Source organism: Canis lupus, chromosome 3 (assembly GCF_003254725.2).
Source record: "Canis lupus dingo isolate Sandy chromosome 3, ASM325472v2, whole genome shotgun sequence".
Taxonomy (NCBI): domain Eukaryota; kingdom Metazoa; phylum Chordata; class Mammalia; order Carnivora; family Canidae; genus Canis; species Canis lupus.
This window is the reverse complement of record NC_064245.1, coordinates 18,245,975-18,271,231: the sequence shown is the minus strand read 5'-3', so window position 1 is coordinate 18,271,231 and position 25,257 is coordinate 18,245,975. Positions and strand designations below refer to the sequence as shown.

General features: G+C 35.2%; 1 protein-coding gene across 1 annotated transcript in view; it reads left to right on the top strand.

Annotated features, from left to right (window-relative positions):
* The window catches only part of ADGRV1 (adhesion G protein-coupled receptor V1), a 517,368-nt gene that overhangs the window by 23,765 nt on the left and 468,346 nt on the right, over positions 1 to 25,257 (top strand). Inside the window, exons 2-9 of the mRNA XM_025438360.3 lie at positions 9,125 to 9,309; positions 11,281 to 11,430; positions 12,928 to 13,023; positions 15,310 to 15,414; positions 17,418 to 17,531; positions 20,364 to 20,929; positions 21,276 to 21,546; positions 21,931 to 22,260. Coding sequence (XP_025294145.3) covers positions 9,125 to 9,309; positions 11,281 to 11,430; positions 12,928 to 13,023; positions 15,310 to 15,414; positions 17,418 to 17,531; positions 20,364 to 20,929; positions 21,276 to 21,546; positions 21,931 to 22,260 — 1,817 coding nt within the window. The remainder of the gene's footprint in view (positions 1 to 9,124; positions 9,310 to 11,280; positions 11,431 to 12,927; positions 13,024 to 15,309; positions 15,415 to 17,417; positions 17,532 to 20,363; positions 20,930 to 21,275; positions 21,547 to 21,930; positions 22,261 to 25,257) is intronic.

The window sequence follows — 25,257 nt, the reverse complement described above, 5'->3', positions numbered from 1 at the left end:
GGCAGCCTGTAAGTGTGTGCGTGTATGTGTGTGGACACACATTTGTCCTACCTTTGAATGGCATGAATATAAGAAATATTTTACTCTCCTCTTTGATCCCAGTTAGAGGAGACATTGGTGTGGTTCTCTTTATACTTAACAGTTGCTGTTCAGCTGGGGCTGACTGATACATGTAGAAATGTGGACTCAGTATTTTCAAAATAATCTAGAAATCCATTTTTAAAATGTGACATCCTCAAATATTAAATCTTGGAAAAATTCTTTTATTAATATTTTGTGGACACAATTTGACCTAAAAAACATGTCTCTAGACCTTTCTGGGTGAAACCTCTGGGTTTCAACATGAAACATGAAACTATCTACTTTGTTCTTTCCCCTACCTGCCATGAGCACATATAATTTCTTTAGAAATGACAGTGCTTAGATTCTTCATTGGAAACAAATGATATTCAATAAATAGGTACCAAATAGAAAGAAACACAAAAAATGGCTGAGAATTTTTTTAAGGTAATACCAAATCTCAGAGAAATGAAAGACGAACTAATTACAGCAGTTTTCAATTAGATCTTTTAATTTCAATAAAATTGCCTTTGTGATTTTTGCCTTTGAATTTTATGAGGAATTGCAAATTATATTTTTACAAAGAATGAGATGGCAAAAATCTATCTTTAAATTCTTATGACCTTTTTTCATGATTCAAGAAAATGTTTTTGAAGATAGAGGGGTGCCATCTAATGGTGGTTCAAGAAATCTTTGTTTAGACACATGATCCTTATATTTCCAAGGAACAAAAAGGCAATAGTGTCTTAGTTTTCCTTGACAGAGATAACTTTAACACTCGTCGTTGGAATCTGTGTGCACACATCTTCACTGATTTTATTGCTTCTGAATTTGCCTCCTAAGATTTAGAGTAGTGAATCTTTCATGTGGTGCTTTGCCAAAGTGGGATACAGAGAGCACAATTGAAATCCATAATCTTCTGGAGCCCCACATGCTCTAAAGTTGAAGCTTCTGCACATTGTTCTTCCTGTTTTCTTGGTGAGCGTTTGTAATTCAAATATGAGCAGCTTGAATGGCTTTTGTGATCTAGTTGATGACTCAAGCAAATGGGACTGTATGGTCTCATGGAAAATGTCAAGCTTAAATATTTTGGAAATAGAGAAATCAGGAGTGAACAACATACATTATTTAAAAGATTTTACGTCTCAAGCATTTGCTTACCTGGTATGTGTTTAGTAACATGTTACTTTTCTTGGAAGTTTTGGTTCAAGCTGTACAATTGTTTACTCAAATGGTTTTGTGGAACCAGCATCCTATGCAGGTGCCAAGGTGATTTGTTCTGTGCCCTTTCCCACATATGTTTAAAACTTCAAATTTTCATTTTGGTCTTTTATTCTTAACCATATTCAGATAAACAGATCGATGTATTCAGCACATCCAATCATCCTTTCAGTCTCTTACTTTTAAGCATATGCAGATAATCAAGAATTGCCAGGGATCCCTGGGTGGCGCAGCAGTTTGGCGCCTGCCTTTGGCCCAGGGCGCGATCCTGGAGACCCGGGATCGAGTCCCACGTCAGGCTCCCGGTGCATGGAGCCTGCTTCTCCCTCTGCCTGTGTCTCTGTCTCTCTCTCTCTCTCTCTGTGACTATCATAAATAAATAAAAAATTTTAAAAAAAATTACCAGATGTTTGTAGAAATATTATATAGAAGATCCATTCCAGATTAAATAACAAAGCAGAAAAAAAACAAAAACAAAACAAAAAAAAAAAAACAAAGCAGCTTAGAGGTAACAGGGACTATAAAAAGAAAAGAAAACTGAAAAAAAAATTAGTACTTTCTGAGAGACAAAAGAAGGTATTTGTTGAATGGAAAAAGAATAGGATACCATTAAATTCTTGTAAATTGAAAACAATAGCATAAATAAAATTGGTAGAGGAAATTTAATGATGAATTAAATTCTCAGGGCAAAAATCAAAGATTTGGAAATTAGCATAAAGGTTTAAAAAATGAGAGGGCCAGTCCCAAGATACTAAGATCAAATAGCAAGCGTTTTAGGGATTTTAGGATGAAAGAGCAGTGAAAATGGAAGGGGGAGGATTCATTGAAGAATAAGGAAATTTTCCATTTGTGAAAGTTGAATGTCAGACTGAAGGGGGCCGACTGAGTGCTCAGACAAATGGGCAAAAATAAATCTATTTCAAGAACAATCCTGTGAAATTTTATAACACTGTGGACAAAGAGAAGAACCTTCCAGAGGGAGGACAAAACAAACACATACAATATTTTATAATCAAAATTATTTTGGATTCTATACCCAATGAAAGTGTTAAATGGAAGATTAAAATACAATAATTTCTAACATACAAGATATAAAAATGTTGTTTCTACACACCCATTCTTAGGAAGTTTCTGGAGAATATTCTCCATCAAAACAAAGGAATAAGCCAAGTAAATCAAGAAAGAAGGAAACATGGAATAAGCAAACAGATCAAAGGGAAAGAATCAAAGGGAATCCCAGGATGATTCTTATGTTCCACGTGTAGAGGTCAAGAAGTCCTGATGAATGTAGGCTTGACAATGTATGGTCTAGGAAAAGTGCAGGTTGTCAGACTTGTGTCTTTTTCCCTAGAAGGTGATTTGATGGGTATAGTAAAAGTCAGTGGACACAGTCATTTAATTAATGAGATCTACAATGGTGATGGAGTGTAGTTAGACAATTATATGTGTTTCTATCATGAATGTCAACATCAAACTGTCATATCTATTTCTCTATCAACCACCATCTTGAGAAAATGTGCTGATTCCTGTAGTCTGTATGCAGAAGAAAACAAAATCTGTCACAAGAATTTTCTCCTATAGACTTACAGCTTAATATATGCATAGAGTCTCTCTTGTGAAAGACAGATGAAGTTGATAATTGTAATTGACTCTGAGTAGGAGAAGCATATGGCTGGTACAGGCTGGTGTGAGGGAGACTTACTTTTTAATATTGTGCCAGTGTATATATGTTAAAGATGAATAAAATAAAATATATTACTTAAAAATTTTAAATGAATTTTAAAACAATGGTAATAAGCTTTATGGGTAGTCCCAATAACTATAGAGACTATCTCCTTTTTTATTTAAAAATATCTAGTTTTTCCTGTATTTGTATCATCAGCTTACTTTTTTTTAAAGCTTTTATTATTCATGAGAGAGAGGCAGACACATAGGCAGAGGGAGAAGTAGGCTCCCTGGAGGATCCCCATGCGGGACTTGATCCCGGGCCCCAGGATCATGCCCTGAGTCAAAGGCAGGTGCTCAACCGCTGAGCCATCCAGGCATCCCTCATCAGCTTACTTTTTATTGAAAGCTGCAAATTTGGGCAGCCTGGGTGCTTCTCCCTCTGCCTGTGTCTCTGCCTCTCTCTCTCTCTCTCATGAATAAATAAATAAAATCTTAAAAAAAAAGTTTTAAAAAAAAGAAAGCTGCAAATTTAAATTCTGTTTTGGTATGGAAGAAGGAAACCATCAATTTTTTGTAGTACTCACCCATATTAATAACACAAGAATTCTTAGAAGCTGAATAATTTATGATATGAGTGATGAAACTTCTCTTGTTCCGTAAGAGTAACTCTATAGCCTTAGAATGCCTGTTAGTAAATGTAATAGAATTGAAGTAATTCTAAACTAGAAAACCTTTCTCCATTAGGATCATATTTTCAGTATCAGTTACCTGGTGGTCGCACTGTGGGAAGATGCTTGCTATGGCATTGACAAGGCAACACTGAAACAAAGGGTCAATGCATCCCTTCAATTCTGCACTAATAATGTTTGTCATTTCACCATATCCAGTCACTCACAGGGGTTGTACAGTTGTTTATTCTGAAACTTAAAAAGACAAAGTTAACTTTTATTATTTATTTATTTATTAGTTAGGTGGGGGAAGGAGGAAGGAGCAGAGGGGGAGAGAGAGAATCTTAAGCAGGCTCTACCCCTAGCGTGGAGTCCATGGTGGGACTCTGTCTCACAACCCTGAGATCAGGACCAGAGTCAAAATCAAGAGTCAGAGGTTTGACCCATCCAGCCATCCGGGTACTTTGACAGGATTAACTTTTAAATTGACCAAAGGTTTTGATGAAAGCTGATTACTGCAAAATCACTCAAATCAACTTCAACTTTTTAATATATGTTTTTCTTTTTTTTAAATGTATGTTTTTCTTTATATTGTCATCTGTTGGGTGCTGATTCTCATTTATTTTATTCTATTCCTTATTCTATTCTGTTCCTATAGACTTACTGAAACTTAAAATAGCAGGCTATTCCCATTTACTCAGAATATGCTATATGTGCTACCTTTCCTAAGGTACCCAGTAATAAGAGGCAAGACAGGAGGAAGATAATACCCTTGATAACCAGAATTTAGAATTCTGTGATTACTATGACATATTGTGTTGGAGGATATTATTTTATAAATGACATTTAATATGTTGTGTGCTAAGTAACCCAAGTGGAGATTCAAGTTAGTGAATACTAAATTTCCAAAGAGAAGGAAGAGCTGGCATTCAGGAAAACAACAACAACAACAACAACAACAAAAACGAGAGAAAGGAATTAACTCCATGCTAATTTAAAGAAGCATTGGGTTCCTTGTGACAATCAGAGTGAATCAACTTATTCAGAACACTGGGTCAGTGTGGTGTATTCCTGTCCTATTTTGTTTTATTGTGAAGACATCTTTGGTTTGTCTGCATGTCCTGGATTTCCTTACTAGGCATGTTAGTTTTGAGGAGGAAGGGAAAATATAGATAGTGATAGTAATTGCATGGGAGCAGGAAAGATAGGGACCAGGAAAGGTAGTATGGTATCCTTTCATAAAAGTTTAGAAAGATTAAGACTGTTGAATATTGGAAGGATCTTCCACTTGGTATATTCTGACATGGGTTCATAGTGTCACAGATTGGAGATTAATGGATAAATATTGATGTTGAAAGTGACAGAAACTTCATTCTAAGCTGGCGGCTGAAAAAAATGTAATTTATTGCCTCAGTGACTGAAAAGGCCAGGGTAAAGCTGGATTCAGAAAGCTGAGCTTGATTATCAAGACTTGGCTCCTTTCCACCTCTTGGCTCTGTCTTTGGCTGTGTTGGCTTCATTTCCAGGCTTTGGAGGAAATTGGCCCCAATCAAAATGATCTCAAATCCAGTAGTAGAGGGAATCTGCATCCTTAGCCCAAGCGAGAATCTCAGAATTGTCTTTTGGGCTTTGGTTGGTCTGATCTGAGGCATACGCCCATCACTGTGAATATCGTGGAGCCAAGAACCATATTTTATGGATGTTTATATCCTCCGCGATGAGCCCAGGGTGCTGCACAATGCTTGCTATACAAACGTCATACTACATTTTAATGTGCTCTTCTGAAAGCAACCAATTTGCATTGTAGGAATTATTCTAATACATTCCTGATTTTAATTTTGAAATATTTTTTGCAGAATTAGATGACTTGTTGGATAGGCTGAATGCAACTACTAGAATCTAAAAACTGAGGACTTTGTTCCTAGATCAAGATTCCATCAAAACTTCATAGTAAAATTCAGGAAACAAGCAAGAAAACAACAGATATCTCATATTGTTTTAGTATGATAAGAAATCTGTTCAGAGATGAGAGATCTGTTGGTAGGAACAGGTTTCATTCCCTTTGACTCATACTGAGCAAGTGTGAGGAGAACATATATGATAGTTGAAAAGAAGAGGGTTTGAATACTGGAACATCATGCCACTGCAGAGCAGCAGAATGCCTTAATAATGCTAAAATTATTCTTTTACAATTGTGACAGAATATGAATATTAACTAACTTTAAACACATGTTGTTTGAAATTCATTTCATAGAGAAGTTTAGAATAGGTGATCTGATAGGTTATGTAAAACTTTTCTTAAATCTAGTAAGAGAAAAGTGACCTGAAATAGACAGACTTACCTGTTGTGTCAGCTGCTAATGCCTTGTCTTCAGTTTAATAAAAGGATTTCCAAAGACTAGATTTTTAGTATGATAGAGGAAAATGTACCTAGTTACTCTAAAAAAGAAACCAGCATTGGTGTAATTATGTCTGTCTTCTAATGGGAACTTCACTTTCAAAGCTTTTTCTTCATCTTGTAGTCTCTATTGAATGCCAACTTTGCCTCAACAACTTTTCTTACAAGTTGAAAAGATGAAAGCAGGGGAGATTCAATTATCAATGATGTCACAGAATTTGAGGCATTTCCAATCATGCTTGTTTGTTCATTTCACATAATCTCAAAATTCACTGATGTGCACCAATTTAAAATGAATTTACTGACTTAACCACAAGATCTTGGAGCTCTAATTGCCTGGGAAACTGCAAGAATGCACCGTTTGAGCTCATTGGCCCTGATATTAAAAGATGCTGTTAAATATTTGAAGTAGTCAAGAGAACTGTAGTTTCTGTTAAATAAATGTAATGTTTATTAGAATAGTATAATGTGAAGACTTTTAGGAGACTTGTAATTATACAGCTTTATGGTAGTTTTGGTTATTGTGCATGAGTTTAAAATATTTGACAGGTTGATTTGATAGTTTGGAAACATGTAGCATAAGCAGTCCACCAAATTTTTTAAGATAGAGACATCTAATTTGTAGGAATAGAGACAGTATAGTGTGGTTATGGGGTAGAGTCTGCAAATGGACTGCTGATCCACTTGAATCTTCAAATCCTGCCTGGTCACCCCTTAGCTAGGTAACACTGCATGTGTTCACTGACCTCTCTGTGCCTTAGTTCCCTCAGCTATAATTGGGATTAATGCCACTAGTGTCTTCTTCACAGGGATATTGTGAAGGTTAAATATGTTGTTATTATATAAAGTATCTACAACATCAGTACTTCTGCATTAGTTATTCTGATTACTTTCTATAGTAATATAGGTCTTTGCAGTTCTTCAGGATATATGGAATCTTAGAATATAATATAGTAATATATAAAAAATATATATAAGGAAGTCTGTAGTAAGTCCAAGCATATTGCATTGAAAAATTCAGTAATTACATCAGAGATGCACATGCAGCCTGTCGTGCATCCACTCCGGAACACACTCCTCCCACTCTTACACTCTAGGACAGTGTATGTCAAAGTGTATCTCAAGGATCCGTTACATTAGAATCAATAGGGCTGTCTGTTGAATGCAGATTCCTGGGCCTCAACCTAAATTCCCTGGATTAGAATTTCTGAGTGTGTGAGTTACCATTTTAACCAACCATTTGAGTTGATTCTTACGCAGAACAAATTTTGAGAACCTATTTCATGATTCCCCCTTGTCAACCTGTAATTCACTTCCGCTCTTTCTCACTTCAGGTGTCTTCTTATTTCTCTCGAAATTCTGTCACATGTCACATTCAAGGAATTTTTTCTTTGAGATTCACAACAGACCAAAGTTGATCTTTTTCTTCCACATCCAAGGCCAAGCTCACTGCCTCCTCACCCCTCCATTCTGTATTCTCTTTTTCATGCCTAGTTCATTTTTTTTCCCACTATTTGTCATAAGTGAGGTGTGAAATCATTCTGGCTTTAGAATTCCACAGAAGATCTTCACTTGTCTTTGGTGGCCCAGAGCTGTTCCTAATCTCCTGCCTCAGGCTTTGCCATTTTCCTTCCCTTTCTCTCATTTTTTTTTTTTTTTTTATTAACTTTCTTTTGGTTAAGGTTCCTACCTTAGATGTCAGGGAAGAGACACTGGTTTTATTTCTCCTCCCAAGTCCCTTATCTCCATTGCAAGTGAACATTCTTAGAGAGAAGGCACAGGTGTACAAAATGCCTTAGTCCTCCAGGATCTCTGTCCCTGTTGGCCTGTTTCTCCTTCCTGGACTCCATCTGACCTCTGCATCCCTCTCTTTGGATTTTGCAGCCATAAATACGTGAGACATCATTAAGCAATCCCAGATTGCATTGTCTGAATATACTTGACTGAGAAAATTGCATTTAAACTAAAATATATCAAGGTTTGGTGGTTTCTAAATAAAGCCATGTGTAGCTAGGTGGAAGTACCACATACATGAAAGTTTTATTATTTCTTGACCAAGGTAAAGATTAATAGGAAGCATTTTGGCTCATAGAGTGCATAATGCAACTCTCCTTTAAAACACATGAACTTGTTATGTTCGTGTGACTGATCACATAATCCATTGGAATCTTAATGATCCGTGAGATCAATTGTTCACATTTTTAGAGGAACATCTACATTACAAAACAACACTGCTTTCAAGAGTCCACTGCACTGTTGTGCTTTTGAAAACACTTGAATTACACAGTGCTGAAAGTAGGAACACTATTGATGAGTCATAAACACACACATTCTAGTTAAGAAGGAAACATAGAAGTTATGGAAAAGAAGGAAATACTTTGCCAAATTTGCTTATTTTTAAAACAACATAGACATTTTCTAAAGAAATGATATTAGTATTTTAGCTAATAAAATGGGAGAAATTTAAGTCCTGGAAATTTATGTTGAAAGCATTAGCATTTCTTGCAATAACTAAAACATTTTTAAAAACATTGTCAAGACAAATTTCAGGAAAAGATAGACACAACCAAGAAATCAATTTATTAATAAAGTTTTAGCTTCAGCTGCTTTTATATACCACTTTTAAGAATTCTCTCATATTTGTGTGATCATCAAATAAAAAGACAAAGACGCCCCATTAGGATTATTGATCCCATTTGAATTTTTTAGCTTTAGCTGCATTTTACAGTTTTATTTGGAGGAAATATGGGCTTTAATTCCATTTCCAAAGGTACTGCTTTATGTCTTTCTTAGAATAAATTAGAGGGTCAAAAAATTTTTAAATGCTAATTTAATAAATATGTTTAAGGCTACTGATAACTATTATCTTGATATGTAAGTTAAAGAACAAAAAGTAGTTACGAATTGAAAAAAGAACCACAGAAGAGATTGTAATTTTCAACTTATTTCTTTGATCACACATTTACGTTGGACACTTAATATTTGATTTATTTATGTCTTAGTTGCTTTCTGTCTAGCTCTTCACTCTGTGTTTATACCTGTAGGTAACACAGTCTAATGAAAATATATTAGATATGTTTTGTGAACAAAGCTTTTTTTTTTCTCATAGGGATGCCCTCTGCATCTTTACTAGTAAATCTCCTGTCAGCTTTATTCATCCCTTTTGTGTTTGGAGAGACAGAAATAAGGTTTGCTGGACAAACAAAATTTGTAGTTAATGAAACAAGTACAACAGTTATTCGTCTTGTCATCGAAAGAATAGGAGAGCCGGCAAATGTCACTGCGATTGTATCGGTAAGAAATGATGTAGCTCTATTCTTACTGAAGTAGATGATATGAAATTTTTTAGTTTCAATGACAGAAATTTTTTTTAACTGTTTGAGATTCTGAGTAGTTTCATTATGATAAATGATTTGCAGTTACACTATTCCACTTATATTTCGTATAGATTTTATACAGTGCCCCAAGGTAGTATATGTACTTGACAATAGTATTTAAAGATATAGACTGATTATTTTTAAATGTTCATATATTTATTTTAAAACGTAAAAAACAAAGATATCACTAAGTATTTCTAAGTAAAAGAAAATTTGAGTAATTTGAATTCAAGTCCATATCTCTGCTCAGATATTTATTTATCTGATATTTATTTCAGTGGTTTAGGGACAATAAATAAAATATTTAAAAGCAGAAAAGTGGCAAATTAAAAATGAATTTTGTCAGAGAGCTTGGGAGAAATGAAGTACATTAACTTAAGTAGAAGTTAGGCGTGGTTTGTTAAACTGTCAAGCTATCTTGCACACAGTTTAGTCATTGGATGGATTATGTATGCATATATTTGTGTTTAACCTGAAAGTAATGTCATATGACCACTAAGAATATTGCGCTAGTTGAGGCCCAAAGCACTCAAAATTTTCTTTCAAAAGTAGGTTTTGAAGCAATAGGTTAAATTAGCACATCGAGAAACATTGCAAAAAGAGATAAAGAAGAAAAACAACCTATGAAATAAATCCAGTTTTATAATTTTGTGCATTGCTTTTAGTTTTTAATTTATGACGTGCGTATATATTTACTGAATTCATTTGAACTTGAGTATACATTGGTACTTGGTAATCTTTTATGCATAATTTTGATTGTATCATAGGAATGTTCTGGGGTTGCCCTGTCATTTTCACAGCTTCTCTGGATGGTGACATTATCATTTCCCAATCACTTTCACCTGTTTTTCATTGAGGCTCCTTCCAATATTTGCTGCTATAAATGCTACTTTGATGAAAGTGTTAAAATATGTATCAATTTTTGCATATTTTGGATTGTTAAGTCATGTTTTGGGTTGGATTACTCTTATTTGTTTCAGTAGCTCTTGATAGTTAATGCTTTTCTAAAAGACTCCTACTTTCTATGTTAAGGAGTACAAGTTCCTTAAAAATACTCTTAACACCTTGATTGGATATCTCAAGTATTTAAGCTTTATTTTTATAAGCTAGACATTGAGTATAATTTTTCTATACATGTTCTTTATTTTTTATTTTTACTAAATCATAGTTTTTTCTTAGTAGCTAAGTTCATTTTGAGTTGGTTGGCAAAACAAATCTCATTTAGATCTGCACAAGAAGTTGCTTCTTTATAATTTCATAATTATTGTTCCCTTGAAAATTTTTTTTTTTCCCTTGAAAATCTTATTAGAAATGTCTGTGTTACAGAATGAGGTCTTAAAATGTTAAGGAAAAGTTTATTGGTGACTAATAATTTGGAATGCTAAAGGAATTGGGTCTTGATTTGAGTTACGGGAAAATATAAATAAAATTTCAGTTGAAAGTTTTGGAAAAATCATTTCTTTGAAATCCATATGGTAAATAATTGATTTTCCTGATATATTTTGGCAGGCTATTTCCACCTCTTCTTTGGGAGCATTTTAGCTACAATTTATTTTCTTGTGAGTTCTTCTGTTATCCACTTCAGACCAAGAGGCAGGGAAAAAAATTCACATCCTTACTTTGCTATATACTTATTACTTTTCTGTGTAATGATTTCTTTACCTTCCAGAGCATAAGCAAATATTTTTTGTTTCAAATCATTTTAATAATGTTTTTTGAGGATATTTTTATCAGTTGTTAAATACTTGTTTTGTTTTTGCACATCCTATCTGTAAACATCAGTGTGAGTTGATGATTCCTGTTTTTTGTGTTGATCGCTCCAATTAGTATCCGTTTTGCTTGTCCTAACACTATGTTATAAGAACTATCTATATTTTGCATTTGATAGCTGTATGGAGATGACACTGGTGACTTTTTTGATACATATGCTGCAGCGTTTATCCCTGTTGGAGAAACAAACAGGACAGTGTACATAGCAGTGTGTGATGACGACTTACCAGAGCCTGATGAAACTTTTATTTTTCACTTAACATTACAGGTAAGTCCTTCTTGCCCCTCCCACCCACCTGTAACTCATAGAAACCTTGCAGTGCTTAAAAATATGTTTCTCTGGAGATAAGCCCATCTAGAGACTGGAAGTGGTTTTCGTAGAACTCAGAACTGACAACCTCTTTGGCAGTTCCACGGTCTGGTTATTATTCCTCAGACAATCTTGTTTAGAAGATTCTACAGTTAGTTTTTGGATCCACTCAGCTTATTTAGGAATTGCCGTGACAGATGCTCCAGAAAACCTGTCTTCCATTCGGCCCTTTTCTCTTTTATCCCTCCCCTGCTACCAGATGCACAAAGAATGACCGAGACTTCTGAGTTCAAAGGAAAGGGATACAAAAAGCAGGCGTGGAAGTGGGAGGTCCCTGCGCCTTAGAATCATTTTGGACTGCCCCTGGGAAAAATGGTTGAATAGCCTAAGGTTTAAATTGTCCTTTATGGTTTGATCTATTAGGTTGAGGTAATGCCTGCTAACACTGCTCTAGTTAATTTTTCTGAGTGGCATTGAGAATTTTTTTAAAAATGATTATGTCAATATAAGTAAAATTTTTGTGAAAATGATACTTGAAAAATAATCCTGTTTTGCTTTTATATATTACTTTTTTGCATATTCCTTTATGGTTCTGTTGCATATCAATAGAAATGTTATAGAAATGTTTTCCCTTATTGATTAGAAAAGATATTTTATGTATTTTATTTTTTATTATTTTTAAAATATTTTATTTATTTATTCATGAAAGACATAGAGAGAGAGACAAAGAGAGGCAGAGACACAGGCAGGAGAAGCAGGCTGCTCGCAGGGAGCCTAATGTGGGTCTTGATCCTGGGACTCCAGGATCACGCCCTGGGCCCAAGGCAGGCGCTAAACCGCTGAGCCACCCAGGGATCCCCTAGAAAAAATATCTTAATATTTCAGCTTTAATTTGGTTCTATGCTTTATAGAATAAATCTTAAATTTTAGGACCTTTTGTAGTGTAAGAAAAAATCATATTTGAATAGAATTTCATACTGCTTACTTCTCTGTTACATTAGTAATGATGTTAGAGTAATTATGTCATTACTAGCCAGTGATTACTTATCCATTATAATGATTTATATTTTAATAGCCAGTGATTAATGTTTTTTAAAACTTTTTGGAAAGTTTTTATATGGAACTTTTTTACCATGTTAACTTAGTTTGAATATATTTTCTTAATCTGCATTAAAAGTGTGCTTGTATTTTTACATATATTCTAAACAATTACATAAAGAGAGAAACTTTTAAAATGATTCTCTGGGCGCCTGAGTGGCTCAGTTGGTTGAGCAGTTGAGCATCTGCCTTCAGCTCAGGTCATGATATTATGAGATTGAGTCCCACATCAAGTTCCCTGCACAATCACTGAAGAGTCCTCTCTCTCCAAAATAAATAAATGAATCTTTTTAAAAAAAGACTCTCTGTTCCTCATATTTTTAATTTCATTAACTTATTTTTGGGCTTTTATTTTAGAAACCTCCAGCAAATGTGAAGCTTGGATGGCCAAGGACTGTGACTGTGACAATATTATCAAATGACAATGCATTTGGAATTATTTCATTTAATATGGTATGATTACAATTTGATTAGTCTTGTGGTTGCTAGATGATAATTATTTAATTTTTTGGTTATTTTTCATGATGTCACCTGATATCATCCTGCCATTTGGTATTTAAATAAAATTCACTCGGTCTCTATCCATGTCCCACATTCTATAGACTATTCATTTGTTCTGCCTAGGATTTCTTTAGATCGAGGAGGTAAAGGCCTGCTTTCTGGATGTTGTCTTCTTACTGTGCTTTCATAGGACAGGAGGGGCAGAGGAGCTCTCTGGGGCTTAAGGACACTAATCCCATTTCTGAGAACGAGAACTTTGCCATCACGACCTAATCATCTCCACAGGGCCAAACCTCCTAGGATTTGAACATGACTTTGGGTTGGTGTGGGGGAGGGGCACAGACATTAAGTCTGCAGCAGATTCTATAGTCTAGTTTCTTTTGCTTGATTTCCTTAGCTGCCACTTAAAATATTGTTTGTCAGCCTCCTCTGAAAGTTGGGAGATAAGAAAAACTTACTGGAAGAGTGCTGAAAAAACCTACAGTAAACTTAGAATTGAATAGAATGAAGATATTATAGTTCTTAAAAATTCTGTAGTCAATCCATACCCTGAGACTTTTCTCACTTATTAATATTTCTTAAAGGATGAAACTCCTTATCATCCCCCTTAGTTTTGCTCAGCAATTCATTTTTTTCTCCTTGATCATTGTATTCCTGTGTCCCTGGCCAGTATGTTCAGAGAGTTTTATCTTTAGAAACAAATACTCAAAACAGATTCCCCCTTGAGAGAAATTGTTTCCAGCTCTTAAAACAAAATTTATCTTGGATACAATTGGATTTTGCCACTAAGTTTTAGACTACAATAACCTTCCTGATACTGAGTCTTTTTGAATCATGTTACTAATTATCATTACTAAAAGATGATGTGAAACTCCCCAGCTTTTTATTTATTTTCCAATTTAGATTGCTGCTACAATTGCTGTATTATATGTCATTTTCTTACCTTAAATTATCTTTGAAACAAGGAAGGCTGTAGATAAATATGATCTTTTAATTGCAGTATCTTTATTAAAAAAGATGTGGATAATGTCAATATAGTAGACATTTTGTGACCTCCATTATATTGTCATTTACAAAATTAATTAAATTAATTAATCAGTCATTTCTATTTAAATGATAGGGAAACACTAGTTAATTATGAAGCAGGCTCCCTTAATTGCTTAATTTTTCTCCTACTGTCTTTCTTCTATATTCACTCCCAACTTATTACCCCTAACCTCATACTGACTTGTTTAAAGGTTTCATTTCTTTTCTTTTTTAAAATTTCTTTTCTTTTGCTCTCCCTTCCTCCCTCCCTACTTCATTCCTTGCTCCCTTCCTTTCTTCTTCCTTTTGACCTACTACGTTTTAGCCTCTGGGGATGAATCCTGGTCTCTAGCATTGGTCGCAGGTCCCTGACTATTCCAGGCAGCCCAGACTGGCCACCTGACCCATGTGGTAAAAATTAAACAGAGTAACTGTTGAGCTCACACTAGTTGCAAAATAGGCTGACTTTGATTCCTGGCCTGGATAATAATTATGTTGATGATGAAGATAACACTGATTATGTTTGATGTCTTTGGGACAGGCATTCCTATCCCTGTTTATGGAGAGGGACACTGAGACTTGGTGTCACCATGGAGAGATGGTCACTGCCGCCCTAGCTAGCATGCACCTGGCTTCTTCCCTCTTCCTCTCTAGGCCTGGTTTCAGGCAGCCAAACACATTTCAGCATCTGAAGTCCTGACTTCTTTCCTTCAGTGATCATGTCTTGAAAATCTTTAGCAGTTCTTTGCTTTTCATTGTCAAGCAGACCAAGGAGGAGGGCATAGTGGATTAGAGCAAAGCCTTTTGGTGGAGCTCCCAGTGGGTGGTCCCAATGAGCTGCTCTGGTGTGGAGACACAACTTGGTTTTGGGACATCCAGGGCCCTTGTGAGCTTTTGAATTTCTCATCTTTCAGCTAGATGACCTTTAAGATCCTTCAGCAAAGCAGCTAGCTAATGAATGGTAGAACCAGGGCAGGAACTTGCATCTTTTGCCCGACTAGTTTTATGTTCCCTTTACACTATTATTTTGAACCTTTTAAGCATTTTTATTAGCTGCAGTTTATTAATGCTGGGAATGCTACCACATTCTTAGCATACCATGTACCATGTAGATTAATTTGTCTATGTAAATACAGTATTTCTAAGGTAACAATTTGTACCACTTCTACCTCTGGTTGATGAGTGCCTGATTGCCTTTGCTCTTCCCAATAGCCTTTTTCAGTCACAGTGAGTGAGCCCAGGAGCAGAAATGAATCTGTGCCTCTTACTCTCATCAGAGAAAAAGGGACTTATGGAATGGTCACTGTGACTTTTGAGGTAAGTATACTCTGAAATTACTTTAAATGGTAAGACTTCAGAGTTTGTATCGGTGGCTGTAACTTAAAAAATTAAGGTCTTTTGTATAATAAGCATGGCCCTTAATAAAAATGAAATAAAAGTAAATATCTGATAAATTTTATGGTTAATAAAAAATGTTTTGCTTGCTGCTCACATACAGTATACTATCATGAAACACAATTTCTCATTTTATATACAAGGACAGTAATAAACCACAACATAAAATAATAGTAATGTTAATCCTGTAAAATTCATAGAACCTTTATGATAGGGACTCCTGGGTGGCTCAGGGGTTGAGCATCTGCCTTTGGCTCAGGGCATGATCCCAGGGTCCTGGGATTGAGTCCCACATCGGGCACCCTGTGGGGAGCCTGCTTCTTCTTCTGCGTATATCTCTGCCTCTCACTCTGCATCTCTCATGAATAAATAAATAAAATCTTTTTTTAAAAGAATCTTTATGATAAACCTTTTCAAGGAATAAATTTTAAAAATGCCCATGGATTACTTAGGCTTATGTAAAATTATTTGATGTCTAGTCTTCCCCCATTTACATTCCCCATTTAAAAAAATTCTCAAATGAAAAAAAAAAAATTCTCAAATGGATGCTGTTAAGAGCAGTCACACTTCACCATGGAGGTCCATAGATGTTACAGCATTTGACATGAGTAAGATATCATGTCAAGAGTTTTTCTTGTGCTTGTGGAGACTTCCATCATAGAATGGTTATGTTAATTTTATAAAAAAATAAAATGTCATAAGAGAGTAATTCATGAAAAACATTGTAACCTAATTAAATATGCAATAGTCTTGCAAGTTCTACAAAGGAAGCCTTAAGGAATGTTTCATGTACTTAAAAATATGTGCTTATGCAGTATATTTTTGAAAATGCATTGAATACATGTGGGAAGAATTGGAAAAAAATTGGCTGTGGAAAGGATAAACAAAATCACAAATTCTGAATGTTATTTTATGGATGTCTAGAGTCACTTTCCTGAGTCTTGAGCCTTTGTTTTATAGAAATAATTACAACTAACATTTACTAAGCACTTAATGTTGCCATATACTGTTTTAAGTGCTTTACACTGATTCTTAGTTCACATAAAACCAGTGTCTCTTCCCAGAGCCCCGTCTCCTTCATGCCCTTCTTAATTTTTTCTCCATAATACTTATCATCATCTGAAAAATACATATTTATTTGTCATTTTTCCCTTTCATTAAATGTAAGGTCCTTGTGGGTAGGGAGCTTGCTTGTTCCCTGCTATAGCCTTAGCATGTGAAAAGGATCAAGCACAGAGTACTTTTCAAAAGGAATGATTTTATTGCATCTTCACATCTAGCCTGTGAAGTGGCTGTTACTATGCCTATTTTGAGGATGAGGAAAGTGCCACTCAGAGTTTTTTAATATCTTGCCTGATGTTACACAGTCAGTAGTGGTACTACCATTTGATTATATTACTTAAGAGAATTTACCAATTTTGAGCACCTTCCTCTTAAGAAAAGATAGATTTTTTTCCCCTCAGGTTTAATATAATGGCTGAGAAGAAAAGAAAGCTCTAGGAAACCATGTAGTTTAATGTGATTATAGTCAAGATCTATAACTATTTTTTAGGCCTTGACTGTTAACTAGAAGGGCAGAATCACATACGGTTTCTATAATTCTTCTGGCAAAAGGTTTTTTTTTTTTTTTTTTTTTAAGATTTTATTTACTTATTCATTAGAGACACACAGAGAGAGAGAGAGGCAGAGACACAGACAGAGGGAGAAGCAGGCTCCATGCCGGGAACCCAACGCGGGACTCGATCCTGGGTCTCCAGGATCACGCCCCGGGCTGAAGCCAGTGCTAAACAGCTGAGCCAGCCAAGCTGCCCTGGCAAAAGGGTTTTAAGTAAACTTCAGATTTTTGTTAGTCGAAGTCACAGCAATGCTTTCATACTCTTGTGAAAGTTTTGTGTTTATTGATGGCACTGTGTGTTTCTTTGCAGGTAGAGGGTGGCCCAAATCCACCTGAAGAAGATTTGAGCCCAGTTAAAGGAAACATCACCTTTCCCCCTGGCAGAGCAACAGTAGTTTATAACTTGACAGTACTTGATGATGAGGTGAGATAATGTTAAATGCTTCAGTGGAACAGGGACCGTGCCTGTAGTACAGGCATGTTAGAGAACATTATGTCAAGTATTAAATTGTATTCAGTATTTGAAATTATTCAAGGGATCCCTCGGTGGCGCAGCGGTTTAGCGCCTGCCTTTGGCCCAGGGCGCGATCCTGGAGACCCGGGATCGAATCCCACGTCGGGCTCCCGGTGCATGGAGCCTGCTTCTCCCTCTGCCTGTGTCTCTGCCTCTCTCTCTCTCTCTGTGTGTGACTATCATAAATAAAAAAAAAAAAAAAAAAAAAATTTGAAATTATTCAAGAACATAGTCCTATGTAAAGTTAGCGTATTGTACTAACTAGTTAGTATATACTTTAGATATAAATAGTGATTTTGGAATCTATTTGGTTAATATTTGCCTGATTTATTTTATATTAAATTGTATATCTAAAAGCTGATGAACCTGAATATAATTGGCAACCACATTTAATACTAAGACTTGAGCATTTTATAAACCTTGATAATTGATTTTTGTTAGTGATTTCAGCTTTGAGCTGAGGTAGTGCTATACCTATCCTTATGCTGGATAGATTTTACTATAATTTACTATGATTTTACTATAAAAACAAAAAAAAATTCTACTGTAATTGGTGTTATTTTGTTTGGATATTTTAAATGTTCGTATAATAATGGTAGGTTGTTTGTATTTTTAATCCTACTATTTTCAAAAATGGTCTTGGGACAGCCAATAAACAAAGGTGGGCATGTGTATTTCTTTACTAATTACTAGATTGAATGATTATGTTTTCCTCATAAATATTTAAGATGTCAAGAAACATAAATGTAAGTACTTACTTAAAAATGTGTAATAACATTTAAAATTGTAGTTCTATTGTCATTCAGTTTCCCTGGCCAGTTTATGCCATCTATCCCAAAGGGAGTATGAAAAGTTTCTGGATACAGATTGAATCACAAGAGTGTATCCTAATTGGGGCAGCCCTGGTGGCTCAGCGGTTTAGCGCCACCTTCGGCCCAGGGTGTGATCCTGGAGACCTGGGATTGAGTCCCACGTTGGGCTCCCTGAATGGAGCCTGCTTCTCCCTCTGCCTGTGTCTCTGCCTCTCTCTCTGTTTCTTTCATGAATAAATAAATAAAATCTTTAAATGTTCGTATTCATGGGAAGGCTTTAATTGTTTACATTTCTCATTGAAGTTACCAAGGATTGAGATACATGACACAGCTCAACTAAGAAAAAAATGGATTTGAACAATAATGTGCAAAGATATCTCTTGTGAACTAAATGAGAGAAAACATAACTTTTCTATGAAATAATCTTGGTAGTATCAGAAAAAAAGAGATAATAACATAGCTGGGAACTTATAACCATCTCTCTATCTTCCTACAAAAAAATCATAAAGACACATCACAACAAATCCCCAGGGAAGAAAAACAAATGAATTAGAAGACATTGTTAGAAATTGTTTCTCTTGAAAAAACAAAATATTAGGTGGCATTGATAACTCTCTTTCGTCTGGTTCTTTAATAAAAACCTTTTGTTTTTAAATACTTGAAAAGGTTATAATTTAAGGCAACAATTTATTATACATTTTAAATAGAAACTTAAAAGATCATCCTCTGAGATCTAATGTATGGCATGGTGCCTGCAGCTAATAATACAGTATTGTATACTTGAAAGTTGCTGAGAGCAGATCATAAGCATTCACTCACTCACACCAAAAGAATCAACTATGTGAGGTGATGCATGTTTTAATTCTCTGGATCTCAGCAGTTATTCTAAAATGTATATGTGCATCAAACCATCGTGTGTACACTTTAGATATATTACAATTATATTTGAATTATTCCTCAGTAAAATTGGGCAATAAAAACATCATCAATCAAAACATAGCATTTTTTGTTTTAGATAAATAGCCTTACCTCTTATATTGCTGTAGAGGTAAAAAGATTTATTTTTTCCCTTTCACTCATAAAATAGAATTTATGTGGTGCTGAGGTGACTTAGTCAGTTGAGTGTCTGCCTTTGGCTCAGGTCATGATCCTGGGGCCCTGGGATCAAGCCTCACAACAGGCTTCCTGCTTAGGGGAACCTGCTTCTCCCTCTGTTGCTCCCCCGCTTCTCTCTCTCTGTCAAATAAATAAATAAAATCTTTTAAAAAAAATAAACAGCATAGTGAAGATTATCCCTAGGATTTCTATACAGTTGCAAAAAAAAAAAGAAAAAGAAAAGTTTAACAGTGTCATCATTTGCCTGATAATGACTCTTATATAGCTTGTTCTCCAGAGGCATGATGCATATTTTGGAAATCATATGATTGGTTTGATATGATTATCTTGTGAATTAGATATCATTTAGAGAAAAGAAGAATAATTCACATGGTTGAAAACAGTTTGCATGTGATGTTTAATGTAGTTTTCCAGATTTTTAGATATTATATATCTATAATAATACCATTCCAGATTCTTAAAAGTTCTTATATATTATTACTGGATTACTGTCATGTTACTTCTGACACTACCAATTTGATAAAACCATTAAATTTTATGTCCAGCTTTACTGTCAAATCATTAGCATTACCTAAAGATTGATCAGGTTCAAAGACATTATGCCTTTGCTTTAATACCTGACCATACCATTGCTTATGAACTTTTCCTTCCCTATCCAAAATATATATGGACAAGCCTCTGTATCTGCTCCCTTCAGTTAAAACATTTTTTGTTTCTGTGTTTGTACTGAATCATAGTGACTTGGTACACTTTGGTTTCTTTGCAGATATTTTGGCTATTGATATTTTTGCTACTGTTTATATTTTTTTGACAGGTACCAGAAAATGATGAAATATTTTTGATTCAACTGAAAAGTGTAGAAGGAGGAGCTGAGATCAACACCTCTAGGAGCTCAGTTGAGATAATCATTAAGAAAAATGATAGTCCCGTGAGATTCCTTCAGAATGTTTATTTGGTCCCTGAGGAAGACCACATACTCCTAATTCCAGTGGTTCGTGGAAAAGATGACAATGGGAATCTGATTGGATCTGATGAATATGAAGTTTCAATCAGTTATGTTATTATAACTGGGAATTCAACAGCACATGCCCAACAAAATTTAGACTTCATTGATCTTCAGCCGACCACAACAATTGTTTTTCCACCTTTTATTCATGAATCACACCTAAAATTTCAAATAGTTGATGACACCATTCCAGAGATTGCTGAGTCATTTCATGTTGTATTACTAAAAGATACCTTGCAGGGAGATGCTGTGCTATTAGGCCCTTCTATTGTGCAAATCACCATTAAGCCAAATGACAAACCTTATGGAGTCCTCTCATTCAACAGTATCTTATTTGAAAGGACAGTTGTAATTGATGAAGATACAACATCAAGGTATGGTTTATTTTAAACCTTCTACTACAATTATTTTAATGTATTATTCTAAGATTTAGTATTTGTGATGTTGGACATAGTGCTGAACTCTCATGAGCTTCCACCATGGTTTCCCTATTTTCTTTCTTATTTTCAGAGTGATTTAAATATGCAAGTTAACTTATATTATGATAGACTCCTGGGACACATCTATGTGTCTACCCTTTCATATTAAAAATCACCATTCATTCTTTATTATATGGATTCTGCTTTTGCCAATATCCGATGGCCCTGTTGACATTGAAAAAGCCTAGCTAAGGGAAACACAGTATAATATGTAACCATATATATTTCTTTAAAATTCTAGATTTGAAGAAATTACAGTGGTTAGAAATGGTGGCACCCATGGGAATATTTCTGTGAACTGGGAATTGACACGGAATAGCAGTGATCCCTCACCAGTAACAGCAGATATCAGACCAAGTTCTGGAGTTCTCCATTTTGCACAAGGGCAGATGTTGGCATCAATTCCTCTTACTGTAGTTAATGATGATCTTCCAGAAGAGGCAGAAGCTTATCTACTTCGGATTTTGTCTCATACAATACGAGGAGGTGCAGAAGTGAGCGAGCCAGCTGAGGTAGATCATTTGTTATGCTTTACTTGTATACGTATTTCTGTGTCACAGAAGAGCCAAAGAATGTGATCACACAAATCACTTCTATGTTTAGTTTGATGAAGCAGGAACAACACTGGTTTTGGAAATGGCGTTTGTTTCTGTTGTTCAAGATTGTTCTGTAAACAAAAGATTTACTTTTCAAAAAAAATTCCATGAACAATACATTAGGAAAGTTATCAAATCTGTTTTTGATTTATCTTTTACTCTGTTGCATATAAAAAGTGATCATCCTTAGATATGACATGTAAATCAATAGTAAAAATCAGAATAGCCTAGATATTACACAGTTTGATATTCTCAGCTGTGAGAATTCTACATTTTAATATTTTATTTTTCTATCTGCAGCTTTTGTTCTACATTCAGGATAGTGATGATGTTTATGGCCTAATAACATTTTTTCCTATGGAAAACCAGAAGATTGAAAGTAGCCCAGGTGAACGATATTTATCCCTGAGCTTCACAAGACAAGGAGGAACTAAAGGAGATGTGAAGATGTTTTATTCTGCACTTTATATTCCGGCTGGAGCTGTGGACCCTTTGCGAGCAAAAGATGGCATCTTAAATATGTCCAGGAGAAATAACCTCATTTTTCCAGAACGAAAGACCCAAGTCACTACAAAATTACCAATAAGAAATGATGCATTCCTTCAAAATGGGGCCCACTTCCTAGTAAAGGTACTTTAATAATTAAAACAATTTCAATGTTGGTTAAACGTTGTGTGAGAAAGTTAACTAACCATTATCTTGTCCACGTTTACAGTTTGGATCTACCATTGGTTACTAAAATTTGTTGAGGGAGTCCAAAGAGAGACTGTTTCTGCTCCTAAGTCATATAAGGATAAATAAAACCAGAGTTCTACTAAAGTTAATATTTTAATCAGGTGATAAAAGTACACCAACTTGAAATGCAGGTTAGAAAATAATGGGTAACATAATGGAGTAGCACAGATTGTTAATGGAGGAAGGGGAGGAGAGGGAAGATTGAGAGAGAAAGAGAAAGAGGTCTACCATTCTTTTGAGTTGGTTTGGGAAAATATGACATAGGAATAGGGTTTGTAGATAAATACTGTTTTTTTCATAATGGATGCTGCAGAAGAAACATTACAGAAATAAAGAAGCAATATGAGAAAGATTGTGTAGATATTTTTCAGTAACATGCTAAAATCTATTTCTTTGTCTATTAACTACTGATAGAATCTCTGGATTCTTATCTTCTTAATAAAAAGAAGTTAGGGCCCCCTAACATATTCTTCCACTTTGTCTTTTTTTATTTCTTAAATTTTATTAACCAAAACATTATTTTTATTGCCAAAATTAAAAAAAATCTGCACTTACTTATGTTAGTTTGGTTCTGTTTTCCATGGATTTGATATTGATTGATTGATTCTGAAAATTAGAAAGCAATAAAGGGTGGTTATCAAATTTTGGTTATGTAAATAAATTTAATACAGATTCACCTAGTATGAGTGGGTTGATAAAGAGTTTATCATCCTGTATCACCATACACCTTGCTAACTGAAATATATGTCAAATGAAATTTCATATTCCATTAATTTTTTTGAATCATACATATTTAAATTGGTCTCATATTTTTGCCTAGACTTTGTTTTATGGCTTATTTTTGCTTCTGTAGTATTTCTAACTGCTCCCTTCCTATATGCCACCCTCACCACATTATAGCTTCCAGCTGTTTTGTATATGTTGGAGGGTGAGTTTAGCCGTACTAACTACTTTCTACACTTACTTCACACCTGCTACTTGGGATGGTTTTTACTGAGCTCCTGAATTATCTTGATCTCTTGCTTTTTCCTACGTGGATTGTGTTTTGGTTTTGTTGTAGTATATATTCCTCAAATACATGTGCAGAAAAGGAGTTTACAAGGTAAACTTTTTGAGTCTTTGAGAAGCTAAAAACAAAACTTCAAACTCACATTGATAATTTTGCTTGGTAGAAATTTTTAGATTAAAATAATTTGGGAGAGTGCCTGGATGGCTCAGTTGATTAAGCATCTGACTCTTGATTTCAGCTAAGGTAATGATCTCAGGATCGTGAGATTGAGAGCTACGTTGGGCTCCACACTTAGTGAAGATTCTCTCTCTCCCTCTGCTTCTCCTCCCTTTTCTGTCTCTCTCTCCTTCTCTAATAATAATAATAACAATATTTTTTTTCTTTAGAACTTGAAAGGTATTGTCTTATAGCACAGTTGCTAATGAGAAATTTGAGGGGAAACATTATTTACTTTTTTAGGTAACTTGCTTGTTATCCCTGGAAGCTTTTTTTAATTTATTTTTTTAATCTTCTTGGTGTTCTGAATTCTACAGGACTGTGTCCCACTTTGCTTAGCACTTGGTGGGGTAGGCCCTTTTATTCGAAGACTTGTCTTTTTTAAAATTTGTTTTCAACTGGGCCACTGTTCATGCTGGTACCATTTGTGTATTTCTTGAGGACTCCTAGGGGAGGGGGTCTAGTAGGTGACCTGTTATGGGGATATATGATTTATCAGTATATAGAGGATACTTCTTTGTAATACGTGGACCCAGAGGGAGACCTTTTGCCATTGTTTCTAAAGGCTTTGTCACTAGCAGTGGGAGATTCTGTTCTTCATCTTTTATTATTATTATTATTATTATTATTATTATTATTATTATTTTGTGTGTCCCCTCAAAATGGGGAACTTATGGTGTGATGCATACTTCTGTCTATGAGGATAACCCATTCTTTGGAGGACCCCTGAATTTCTCTTGGACTGAAGAATGAAGAGAACATGGCCTTGTACACAGTTGTATCTGCTTCCCCTGTGGCTTGTGGGATCCCCTTGTGAGATGAGTGGCCAGATGGGCCATTTGGATCTGTGAAGTGGAATTGAGCATGTGGTCCAGCCCATGGCTCTGGCCATGTTGAACAAAAATTTTAAAGGGAATAGAATGCTCCAAATTCACATTTGGAGATATATTTAGAAAAATTTTAAAAAGGTATACTTTTGGCCTTATAAAAAATATGTCACATGATTTTGGTCCTAACAATACATGGAAGTGTATTGGAAGTTACTAATCTTAGCAGTTTGCACTTAGGGTAGCATTTCCCAAACTTAGGATTTCAAGAGTCTCTGGGAGATAATAACTTGTCAAGAGGAGTTTCAGAATTTAATGGAGCTTTTTGTTTTTATTTTTGGTGTCAGCTCTGTCTTTTGCCTTTTCTGCTGTCCGTGTCCTTTGGATTCAGAGCAATCTCATTAATATGCATTGTCTTAGTTCAGGCTGCTATAAAGAATACCATAGACTGGTGGCTTAAACAACAGACGCTTATTTCTTACAGTGCCGGAAGCTGGGAAGTCCTAGGTCAGGGTGCCGGCATGGAGAGTGTCTGGTGAGAGTCCTCTTCCTGGTTTGCAGACTGATGTCTTATTGCTGCATCCCCTCATAGTGGAGAGGGGGCAGGAAACAAGCCCTGTGGCCTCTCTTCTTATAAGGCACTAATCTCATCGTGAGGGCTCTACCCTCATGACCCAATTATCTCTCAATGGTCCCATCTCCAGATGCCATCACACTGGGGATTAGATTTTCAATACATGAATTCTGGGGGAGCACAAACATTTAAATTCATAACATATGTTTAAGGTACGTCAGTATTCAGTTCTCCCTTCTGTCTGTCTCCAGTCTTGCATAGGGCAC